The sequence below is a fragment of the Oryctolagus cuniculus genome, chromosome 21 (genome assembly GCF_051225735.1).
Source record: "Oryctolagus cuniculus isolate XC-2025 breed Fujian yellow rabbit chromosome 21, ASM5122573v1, whole genome shotgun sequence".
Classification (NCBI taxonomy): domain Eukaryota; kingdom Metazoa; phylum Chordata; class Mammalia; order Lagomorpha; family Leporidae; genus Oryctolagus; species Oryctolagus cuniculus.
The window spans coordinates 23,183,564-23,195,922 of NC_142887.1; the positions used below are offsets into that span (position 1 = coordinate 23,183,564).

The 12,359-nt window shown below is 50.8% G+C and overlaps 1 protein-coding gene across 4 annotated transcripts in view; it reads left to right on the forward strand.

Annotated features, from left to right (window-relative positions):
• The window catches only part of SGSM1 (small G protein signaling modulator 1), a 96,300-nt gene that overhangs the window by 58,266 nt on the left and 25,675 nt on the right, over positions 1-12,359 (forward strand). For all 4 annotated transcript variants that reach the window (XM_089322913.1, XM_089322916.1, XM_089322914.1 and 1 more), the window contains 3 exons: positions 1,924-1,988; positions 4,487-4,632; positions 12,148-12,276. In XM_089322913.1, coding sequence (XP_089179039.1) covers positions 1,924-1,988; positions 4,487-4,632; positions 12,148-12,276 — 340 coding nt within the window. The remainder of the gene's footprint in view (positions 1-1,923; positions 1,989-4,486; positions 4,633-12,147; positions 12,277-12,359) is intronic.

Below are 12,359 nucleotides of genomic sequence, written 5' to 3' on the forward strand. Positions count from 1 at the left end.
CCAGGTGCATTAGCAGGGAGCTGGATCAGAAGTGGAACGTGGGCTGGCACCATGGCTCACTAGGCTAATCCTCCGTCTGCGGCACCGGCACTCCGGGTTCTAGTCCCGGCTGGGGCGCCGGTTCTGTCCTAGTTGCTCCTCTTCCAGTCCAGCTCTCTGCTGTGGCCTGGGAAGGCAGTGGAGGATGGCCCAAGTGCTTGGTCCCTGCACCTGCATGGGAGACCAGGAGGAAGCACCTGGCTCCTGGCTTCAGATCAGTGCAGCGCGCCAGCCATGGTGGCCATTTTGGGGGTGAACCAACGGAAGGAAGACCTTTCTCTCTCTGTCTCTCTCTCACTGTCTAACTTTGCCTGTCAAAAAAAAAAAAAAAAAAAAAACAAAAACAAAAAACAAAAAACAAGAAGAAGTGGAACAGCTGGGACTTGAACTGGAGCCCATATAGGATGCCAGCACCACTGGTGGCAGCTTACCCCAGTGCACCACAACACTGGCTCCTGTCTCAGCCAATTCATGAAATGTTTTCCCTTGGCCCAGCCTGGCCTGGTCTCAGAAAACAGAATATTTTAGTCCAGGGAAGACAGGCAGGCATCCGTCCCAGTGGGTGGTCCAGCCTTCAATCCAGGGAGAGTAGCAAGGAATCCATCATCAAAGGTGTGAAGCATGCGACCCCTCGCTCCTCTGTACCAGCATCAGAAACACCCAGGCAGATTCTCAGCCCCTCATCCTCAGCCTGTGACCCAGGGTCCGCATTTATCGTGATCCCAAGGTCCTGGGTCAAGGTCTCTCGGGCTGGTGTTTCATGGACCACTGCTGTTGTAGCCCAGTACCCACCCTCTCAGCTTCTCTCCACACCTGTCCTGAGGGGGAGTTTGCAGAGGGCCGAGTCCCCTGTGGCACAGTTGTCCGTGAGATGCTGTTCTTGGGAAACCCCAGCAGGTGTGAGCCTTGCCGACCTGGGGGCTCGAGTGGGGACCCTGAACGTTCCCGCTCCTGTGATGAACGCCATGCTCCCTGCCCGGTCTCCCCTGGGGTGTCCTGGGAGTACGTGTCCAGATGTCCTTCCACTCTGTCCTCTTCTCGACTGTACAGCAGTCCCTCCAGCAGCCCTTGTTTTCTCCAACAACGCTCGAGTCTCACTTCCTCTTGCAGTCAGAAGTGCCCCCCTCACCCCCAAATTCCCACGTAAGGAGCAGCTGAGACATCAGCTTCGTACTCAGCCGAAGAAGCTGAATCCCAGTTTGGTTCGTTTGGGTTCCCCTGGGTCACTTTAGAAGTCACATTTGTCTTTCCAAGTGGTAGAAACCTGCTTCAGACTGGCTCAGGGAAGAAAAAACACGCGTTGGCATAAATGAGAAATCCAGAGGCACAGTGGCTTCAGGCGTGGCCAGACCCAGCTGCTCTCTCTGTTCTTCAGCTTGGTGGCTCTGCTGGCTCTAGGATGTCGTCATTAGGCAGGCCCTCCATATGCAGTGACAAGGATGGCTCCCTGCAGCCACTGCCCAGCATCCCCTCTGGCTGAGAGACTGACTCGAGAACAGGAGAATGCATGTTTCCTAGTAGTTCTGACAAAAGTCCCAGGACTGATTCTCATTGGCCCAGGTTAGGTCACATGACCGTATCTAACCCAGTCATTATGAATCCAATCTGAGTTATTACCGGGTGGAGTCATCCATCCCCTTCCAAACCACGGAGAAGAGTTAGGGAGGGGGTGATTCCTCGAAGGGAAATTAGGGCACCGAGGACACTGGTAGCCTAAGAGCGGGCAGTGATGCTCTGTGGGTAGAAATAATAGTGGCCCTCCTTGGAGTCCTGTAGCTGGCTGATTTCAACCTGCCCTCTATAGATAACAAGCTGGGCTCCTCTCCAGCAAACCAGGGCTGTGTGTCAATGTGTTGTAAACATCTTCTCTCTCTCCACCTGCAGGGCGCCCCTGAAACTTCTCTGTGACAATATGAAGTACCAGATCCTTTCTAGAGCCTTCTACGGATGTGCGTATTGGTCCTCATTGCCAGGAGGGTCTCTGAGGAGCATTTATTGAGTACCTACTGTATGCCAGCAGTCTCAGGGGAGGGATCCTGGTCTGGAATTTGAACTTCTGCTCCTCTATTTCCTGCATGTCTGCCTTTGGCTCCCTGAGCCTCAATTTTTCTCAGCTGCCAACTGGGGATAAATTGTATCCCTGGGTCTTCAGAGAGGACAGTGAATGGTGGGGCCCCTTTGCAATCACCACTGCATCCCCAGGGCCCACCTTGGAGGGTGAATTTTCAGGGCTGAATCAGGTGCGTGCTTAAAGCCCCGGCCCCTGGTGCTGTATGTCCCAGGAACTCTGTGAATGTCAGTCCCCTTCTTTGGTAGGCAGAAATGCAAGAAGATCCCTTCTCTAAAACTTAAAAAATTAAATCCATGGCATAGGTATTCTGATGATTCCAGTCAGCAGATGGGGAAACTAAGATGTGGAAAGGCAAAGTGACTTCCCGAGGACACGCAGCTCCCAGGTGGCAGAGCTGGGCTCAAACCCTGCTCCATCTCACTGCGGAGGCTTTGTGTTGCCCTCTCTGACCTGTTGACCCTTAGCAGGTTTTACACTCCAGCCTCATGACCTGCAGAGGGAGATAAAAACCGGGGTGTTTTCAGGAATTTGAGAGTCGTCCTCACATCACTGGTGTGGGCCCGGGAAGCAGCAGTGTAGCCAGTATGTTGAATGCCTGGGGAGGCAGGGAGCGCCGGAGCCCCACTCGGCCAAGATGTCTGCCTGTCCTGTTACTGCTCGTGCTGCTGTCTAAGGTAACTGGCCTGCAGCAGACACTGGGCAAGCATTGATCGGACCCCAGTGGAAGCCCTTCTAGGAAGAGGAGTGGGGTTCAAGATGCATCTAGAACGCTCTCCCCAGCTGATAATGTGGCTCATTCCTTGGAGTAGTTGAGAGCCTGGATTCTGGAGTCAGGTAGCTTAGGGTTCAAATCCCAGCTCCACATTTCCTAATGCTGTCACTTGGGTGAGTGATAGAACCAGCGTGCCTCAGTTTACCCCATGTAGAAGATGGAGATAATAGCAATGCCTGCGTCATAGGTTGTGGTAATAATTACATGAGCTCAGTTAGGCAAACTCTGGGAGCAGCTTCCTCCGGGCTCCCCCAGGCTAGCTATTCTGTCATTGTCATCATCATCATATCCCTGTTTTTGGTAGGGGTGAGTGCTCAGAAGGCTCGGGATTCTCTAGGAATTGTGGATGGAAGGAGGGTGCCTGGTCGGAGCGAAAAGCAAAGACCCCAAGTGCTTTGGCTGTGCCCAGTGCCCTCCAGGCACTTTGGGGTATTTCTTCTTTTTAGGGGGCAGGACTATCTTTTAAAAGATTATTTATTTGGGGCCGGCGCCGCGGCTCACTAGGTTAATCCTCCGCCTAGCGGCGCCGGCACACCGGGTTCTAGTCCCGGTTGGGGCGCCGGATTCTGTCCCGGTTGCCCCTCTTCCAGGCCAGCTCTCTGCTGTGGCCAGGGAGTGCAGTGGAGGATGGCCCAGGTGCTTGGGCCCTGCACCCCATGGGAGACCAGGAAAAGCACCTGGCTCCTGGCTCCTGCCATCGGATCAGCGCGGTGCGCCGGCCGCAGCGCGCCAGCCGCGGCGGCCATTGGAGGGTGAACCAGTGGCAAAGGAAGACCTTTCTCTCTGTCTCTCTCTCTCACTGTCCACTCTGCCTGTCAAAAAAATAAAAAAAAAAAAAGATTATTTATTTGGAAGAGGGAGAGAGTGAAAAAGATAGGGAAAGGGAGAGAGAGGATGCATCCTAGTTCTGATTAAGTACACAAGTGCCCACAGTGCCGAGGGCTGAGCCAGGCCAAATGTGGGAGCTGGGCTCTCTCTCTAGGGTAGCTCATACAGCTGGCAGGGACTCAAGTCCTTGAGCCATCACCTGCTGCCTCCCAGAGTGTACACTAGCAGGAAGCTGGCAGCAGAACTGAAACAGACTTGGAGCCAGGCACTCAGTGTGGAATGTGGGTTTCCTAACCAGCATCTCACTCACTGCACCAGAAGCCTACCCAGTATCTCTGAAAGCAAACTGGGAGCTCTCAGCTTCTCCCTGCTGCTGACTTGCCAGGCCTTCGTTTTGCGGCTGCCACCTGAATGGGAGCCGTCCGTGTCTTTTTGTCCTTGTGTGGGTTGGAGGAACTGAGGGCCCAAGGAGTCCCTGCCTCCTTCCTTCCTGCCCCTCTCGGCCTCCAGGCTCTATGTCAATGCCTTGGCTGCAAAGGGGAGGGTGTGTCACCTTGTCCCGGGCTCCCCCAGGGTCATGGAGTCTTCAGTTAAGTCAGCAAGAGCTTCACTCTTCCAAAATTCATACTCACTGACTGGAAAATGGGGCTAATGAGAGTTCTCTGGGTTGTGGGGGTTCAGTGAGATGGGGGGCAGGGGTGGGACAGCACTTCCGAGACTCTGGGAGTCAAGGTCTGAGACATCAGATGGCACACTTTCCTTCCCTCCCCTGCCAGGGCTGGCCTACTGCAGACACCTGTCCACCGTGAGGACGCACCTGTCGGCCTTGGTCAATCACATGATTGTGTCTCCGGACTTGCCCTGTGATGCTGGACAGGGGCTGACGGTCGGGATCTGGGAGCAATACCTGCAGGATAGCACGGTAAGGCTTGGCCCAGCGTGGTCTGCCTGGGAACCGAGACTTCGGGGAAGGCTGTGTTTGCCATCTGAGAATTGAGTGCACCTGCTCCGGGCTCATGTTGACGTGCTTGGCTTCTGCACGTGGAAGGTCCCCTCCTCCTCTTGAGTGTTTTGAGCCGGTGTGGATGGAGATTGCGGGAAATGGAAAACATATACAGGAACATCCCTAATACAAAAATCTGAATGCTCCAAAATGCTCCAGAGTCCAAAATGTGTTGAGCACCAACCTGAAACCACACCTGACCTCAGGTGACAGGTTGCAATCAAAATGCAGGTGCACTAAAAATGTTGTATAAAATCACTTCCAGGTTGTGTGTGTAAGGTATATATGAAACATAAATGAATTTCATGATAGACTTGGATCCCAACTCCAAAATAGCTCAATATATATACATATGTATGCATATATATACATTATATACACATATATGCAGATATGCCAAAACACACCAGAAAAATCCCAAATCAGTAATAGTGCTCGTCCCAAGCATGTTGGACGAGGGATACTCATCTGTTCGCTTGTCTGGAAGGGGTGCAGAGTAAAACAGTTGATAAGCATTTATTAAGCACCAGTTGTATACTTGATCCTGCATGGAATACTGTGACATGACTCTGCCAGAAGGAATGCACAGACCACTTAAAATCACCGAGAATGATGAGAATGGCTAGGTTTGGGAGGCAGCCACACCAAGAAAGCCTTCTCTACCACTGTTAGAAACTTCCTTCTGTCTCCAGCTTGAGGCCCAGGGTTCTGCCATTACATAGTGCACCTGGAGAGTGTCAGTACTTGAATGCTTTCTAAGATTTTCTTATTTCAACACTGATGTCCTGAAAGGAAAATATTTATGTTTGAACAATGTTTCATGGTCAGATAGTTTGGGAAATTTCCAGTTGAATGATTTCTGTATTCTGCAGGACATCCCAGAGCCTTGGCTGTGCTCATATCCTTGTCACTCAAGAAATGGGGGCACGTGGGCCCTCCCCCTAAATGTACTTGGCCACAGAAACCTTTGTTGGAAAGCTCTGCTAATGGAAGGTGGAGCGCGTGTTGAGAAGCACTGGTTTATCCCTGCCTAGAACAGGATGTAGGAGGGGTGCCTGTTTCTTCCATGCAGGGGATATCTAGTGGCCCCATTCCACTGTGCACCTGCCCACCTAGTGGCTGGGGAAAGCCGAGCTGGTGAGCACCTGGCCTGGGCTGCCTTCTAACTTTGAGGGGAGGCACTGCTCTCAGGATGCCGTGGGAATCAGTGGGAAGCACAAATTGATCCCCCAACTTGGACATGTAGAAGGGTCACTGTTCTTCTTACCCAAAAATTGTTGTTGTTTATTTTACAAAAGTAATGCCTGCTCAGCCACATCCCACATTGGAGTGCTGGTTCAAGTCCTTGCTACTTCACTGCAGATCCCTCTCCCTGCCAATGCATCCTGGGAAGCAGTAGATGATGGCTCAAGGACTAGGGCCACTGTCACCCACATGGGAGACCCAGACAGAGCTCCAGGCTCCTGGTTTTGGCCTGGTCCAGCCCTGCTGTTCTGGCCATTTGGAAAGTGAACCAGCAGATGGACGATATCTCTTTCTCTCTTTCTCTCTCTCTCTCTCCCCACATCCCTGCCCCATAACTCTGCCTTTCAAATAAATAAATCTTTTTAAAGATATATATATATATATAGCAAATATACTATGACATATATATGTTATTTTTATTCTGTATATCTATAGATCTATAGAGAAATATGTAGATACAGATTTCTATCTAGATACTGTAGATCTATTTTTATATCCATTACGTCTATACAGATTATGTCTAGAAATATTATTATACCTTTTATCTATATAGATGAAATTATATCCTATATGTTATATAGGATATATAATATCAATACATATTAAAATACACAAATAGGGGCCAGCGCCGTGGCTCACTAGGCTAATCCTCCGTCTTGCGGCGCCAGCACACCGGGTTCTAGTCCCGGTCGGGGCGCCGGATTCTGTCCCGGTTGCCCCTCTTCCACGCCAGCTCTCTGCTATGGCCCGGGAGTGCAGTGGAGGATGGCCCAAGTGCTTGGGCCCTGCACCCCATGGGAGACCAGGAGAAGCACTTGGCTCCTGGCTTCAGATCAGCGCGATGCACTGGCCGTAGCGCACCGGCTGCAGCGGCCATTGGAGGGTGAACCAACGGCAAAAAGGAAGACCTTTCTCTCTCTCTCTCACTGTCCACTCTGTCTGTAAAAAAAAAAAAATACACAAATAGATTAAAATTTATGTCTCTAAAATATATCTACCTTTATTTTATTTAAGAGGTGGAGAGATACAGAGACAGACACAGAGAGAGACAGACAAATAGAGCTCCTGTCCACTGGCTTCCTCCCTAAATGCTTGCAGAGTCCCGGGCTGAGCCAGGCCAAAGACCTGGGAACTCAATCTGGATCTCCCATGTGGGTGGCAGGGACCAACGGCTTGAACCCCCCACCTCACCTGCTGCCTCTCAGGGTGTGCATTAACAGGAAGCTGGAACTAGGCGTAGAGCTGGGACTGGAACCTGGGTGCTCTGATAAGGGATGCAGGTGTCCTAACCAGCATCTTTTTTTCGAAAGAGATTTATTTTATTTATTTGACAGAGTTATAGAGAGAGGTAGACACACACACACACACACACACACACACACACACAGGTCTTCCACCTGCTGGTTCACTCCCAAATGGCTGCAACGTCCAAAGTTGAGCCTATTCAAAGCCAGGAGCCAGGAACTTCTTCCAGGTCTCCCATGCAGGTGCAGGGGCCCAAGGACTTGGGCCATCTTCCACTGCTTTCCCAGGCCATGGCAGAGAGCTGGCTCAGAAGTGGAACAGCTGGGACTCAAACCGGCATCCATATAGGATGCCAATGCTGCAGGCTGGAGATTTAACCCGCTGCGCCACAGCACGGGCCCCCTAACCACATCTTAACCACTGGGCTAAGACCTGCTCAATTGCTCTTATTTTTTTAATGAAGTAATTGTGTATTTTAAGTAACCAACTTAAATTAAAAAAAAAAATGTATTTAAGAGACAAAGAGAGACAGAGTTCCTACTGCTGACTCACTCCCCAGATGCCTGCGATGGCTGCAGCTGGACCAGGCTGACGCTGGGAGCTGGGAGCTGGGAGCTGAATTCAGGTCTCCCTGGATTCTGGCCACGTGGGTGGCCGGAACCCAGTCGCTGGAGTTGCGCCCTCTGCCTCCCAGGGTCTACAGTGGTAGGAAGCTGGAGTCAGGAACCAGAGCTGTGAATCAAACTTGTATAACATTTTATGTATTTACATAAAAACTGTGACCAACTTTTATATTAAGGATGGTTTTCAAATCTTTGGGTGAAATAGTGAATCTTAGAACCTTAACATCTCGTATGTTGATAGCCCATACTTTCCAGATCTTCCTCTTAACTACAGGCAAGTGAGTTCTTCCTTTCTCTTCTTTTAAAACATTGTCTCAAACAGTGTTGTCATCACTGGCTTTATAAGAAGATGTCTTTCTCTACTGATTCTTTTACTTCCAGAGTGGATTCCTAGAAGTAAAATTGATCAATGTGAATTTACAATTTAAGCCAATACACTGACCTACTTTCTCGTAAGGTCATGGTGTTCATAATCACCAGCAGTCTATAAGCATGCATAGTTCCTGAGCACTTTAAAAGATTTATCGATTTCTGGGCTTGGTGCCAGCCTCTCTGAATTGTGTCTGGGAATGGAGCCCAAGACTTGATGTTATTTGAAAGCTCCCCATATATTTCTTCTTTTTTTTATTTTATTTTTTTATTTTTTGACAGGCAGAGTGGACAGTGAGAGAGAGACAGAGAGAAAGGTCTTCCTTTGCCGTTGGTTCACCCTCCAATGGCCGCCGCAGCCGGCGCGCTGTGGCTGGCGCACCGCACTGATCCGATGGCAGGAGCTAGGAGCCAGGTGCTTCTCCTGGTCTCCCATGGGGTGCAGGGCCCAAGCACCTGGGCCATCCTCCACTGCACTCCCGGGCCACAGCAGAGAGCTGGCCTGGAAGAGGGGCAACCGGGACAGAATCCGGCGCCCCAACCGGGACTAGAACCTGGTGTGCCGGCGCCGCAAGGCGGAGGATTAGCCTAGTGAGCCGCGGCGCCGGCTCTCCCCATATATTTCTGATAATCCTCCCAATTTGGGAAGCAGCCGGCTAAGAACACATTTGTTGAAGCAGTAAATTTGTCAAGAAATATTGTCATCGATGCCTTTCTCAAGCTGTGTAGCCATGTCCCTATCCTTTTTACCTGCATGGTTGCATTTCAGTAGACTGAGCCCCAGTACCAAATAATCCCCACTATTTCAGTTGCCACAGGACTTCATCTCTCACTCACTGAGCAGTCCCAAGTGGGTCATTTGAGGTGAGTGGGCATCTTCCGTACCCCCCGGAGGTTCAGAATCCCCCAGTCCTATGGTTCTACCATCTTGCACAGTTGTCTGTTTCCAGCTAGGGAAAGGGGAGATTGAGAATGCAGAAGAAACAGACCTGCTCCTTTCCGTCCCAGACCTGGAAAAGCATCACATCACTTCCTCTCACATCCCATTGGCCAGAACGCATCACATGGCCAGACAGAGTGAGGAGAGACAGAGAGAGGTCTTCTATCTGCTGGCTCACCCCCCAAATGGCCGTGACGGCTGGAGCTAGGAGCTTTATCTGGGTCTCCCACGTGGATGCAGGGGCTCAAGCACTTGAGCCATCTTCCGCTGCTTTCCCACGCACAGCAGCAGGGACCTGGATTAGAAATGGAGCAGCTGGGACTCAAACCGGCTCCTATGTGGGATGCCGGCGCTGCAGGTGGCTGGTCAAACCACTGTGCCTGGGGCCGATACTATGACGCAATAGGTTAATCCTCCTCCTGCGACACCAGCATCCCATATGGGCGCCGGTTCTAGTCCCGGCTGCTCCTCTTCCGATCCAACTCTCTGCTGTGGCCTGGGAAAGCAGAAGAAGATAGCCCAAGTCCTTGGGCCCCTGCACCCACGTGGGAGACTGGGAAGAAGCCCCTGGCTCCTGGCTTCAGATTGGCAAAACTCTGGCCATTGCAACCATTTTGGGAGTGAACCAGTGGACGAAAGACCTTTCTCTGTCTTTCCTTCTCCCTGTCTGTAACTCTACCTTTCAAATAAATAAATAAAATTTCAAATAAATAAATAAATAAATAAACAAACCACTGTGCCACAGCGCCGGCCCCGAGGATAACATATTTTTGACAAAAAATGCACAGCCTCTGTCACAAATAGTTCTCTAATATTAAACAGTGTTTTGAAAGCTGTAAAATATCCTCAATGGAGACAAGTGAAATGCTGGTGTTGCTATGGGGTTGGGGTGTGAAATGCAGAGGTAAGGGGGCTCCCAGGGCCCCCCTGAGCAGCCTTCCAGCAGCCCTTGGTGTTTGCCGTAAATACAGTCATCCGCCAGTTAATCACAGGGGTATGCTCTGAGAGTTGTGTCACTGGGCGATGTCGCCCTTAGCAAACATCCTAGCATACGTTTCAACAAATTGCCATGGCCACGCTGTCACTGGGTGCTAAGATCTTACGGGGCCACAGGTTCATCGAATACATGTGTTATCTTTGACTTCCCCTTTCCACTAACTGTCTGAGGTGCCCCCTGAGGTGTTATGTGATGCCTGACTGTATATGTAATTATGAAATCGAGAACCTTTACTCAAAATTTCAAGGGTTCTTGCCATATATTTAGACAAGAATTCTAAATATTGGCTGCTTATAAATGAAACAGGCAACGTGGTACAGTCTTTAGCATTTACTCAGTCTTTAGCATTTATTAGAGAAATACACAGGAAAGTGAGGGCTTTATTAAAGGGAAAGAGAAGTCTAGAAGCTAAGTTGGGTCCAGACCAGGCAGAGAGCAGACCGGGAGCCACGTGGAGCAAGCATGCAGTTGGGAGCAGCCACAGGTGGTGTAGCACGGGCAGGAAGGCAGAGAGCGGGCAGCCAGAAGGCCACACGCCTGCCCAGAGGAGGCCCGGGACAACAAGAAGGGGCCCAGGCACTCCAGGCCTTTTATTCATTCCCAAAGGGGCATGGTTACATAGTCTGATTGGCAGGTGGGTGTACAGATGAGTTCAGTTGGGGCCGGTCAAAGGTGTGGTCTCCAGCTCACACATCTAATCAATTTAATCCTATCTGCCTGCCTGCTTATAACTGCAAAGCCGTTGCCTGGAAATGAATAATTTTTTCATTTTTATTTTTGAAATCTACTTATTTTTATATAAAGAGAGCAGATTGTATGTATTTCATACACACAGTTTTAAGAACATAACACTACTTCCCACCTTGCCTCTCTCCCTCCCATCCTCTCTCCTCTTTCCTTTCTTCTTTTAATCTCTGGGATAACGTACTTTCAAGTTACTTTTTAATCACGAGCTTCATCCTGCACTAAATAAAGAATTCAGCAAATAGGAAGTAGAAAGACCACTGCTCCTCAGGAGTACAGACAAGGGCTATAAACCATAATCACATCTCAAGATGTCAATTTCACCCAAATACATTACGTTTCTTTGGTGCTCGGTATACAAAAGCAACTGTGCAATACAGCAAGCAGGTGTTAAAGTCATCCTAGGGTGCACAGAAGTCCTCAGCCTGCAAAGTCACAGCTGGAAACCTTCATTTTGGAGTGATTTGCTTTCAAGAATTTTTCTCAGAGTCAAGGTTATTAATAACTTCAAGATTGCTGGCGCCATGGCTCACTTGGCTAATCCTCCACCTGCGGCGCTGGCACACTGGGTTCTAGTCCCGGTCGGGGCGCCGGATTCTGTCCCGGTTGCCCCTCTTCCAGTCCAGCTCTCTGCTGTGGCCCAGGAGTGCAGTGGAGGATGGCCCAAGTGGTTGGGCCCTGCACCAGCGTGGGAGACCAGGAGGAAGCACCTGGCTCCTGCCTTCGGATCAGCGCGGTGCGCTGGCTGCAGCACGCCAGCCGTGGCGGCCATTGGAGGGTGAACCAACAGAAAGAAGAGCTTTCTCTCTCTGTCTCTCTCTCACTGTCTAACTCTGACTGTCTCAAAAACAAAAAACAAACAAAAAAAAAACCTCCAAGATCAATATTTCCCAATGACCACAACATGGAAAATGGAAAATTAAACACAAATGTTAACCATTATATGCGGGCCTTCCCTTCTTTTCACCCCAAGGAGTTCACCCTACGCACGTTCTGCATCTTGCTCTTGCCACTGCCCCGCCACATCGTACATCTGGTCACCTGGGCCCTCGCAGAGGTGCCTCGTGCCCTTTACGTCTTGGTGGGGTTGGTCCTGGTGCAGGTGCACACTCCCCATTGCTGGGGTCTTGCTCTTCTGTATCAGGACATGCTGAATGCCTGGGTGCACGTGGCCCCTGAGGGCTGAGTGCAGGAAGCGGGACTGTTGGCCACAGAGTTCCCTCCTGGTTTGTCGCTGACCTAACCCTGTGCTTTCCCCGTGGCCTCCACAGAGTTACGAGGAGCAGGAGCTGCTGCGCCTCATCTACTACGGGGGCATCCAGCCAGCCATCCGCAAGGCCGTGTGGCCCTTCCTCCTGGGCCACTACCAGTTCGGGATGACGGAGACAGAAAGGAAGGAGGTGGGTTACCCGCTGTGGGCAGTGGCGTCCTTGGCAGCACAAGGAGCCGGGTACTGTGGGGCTGGGGGAGCTCTGGTCCCACG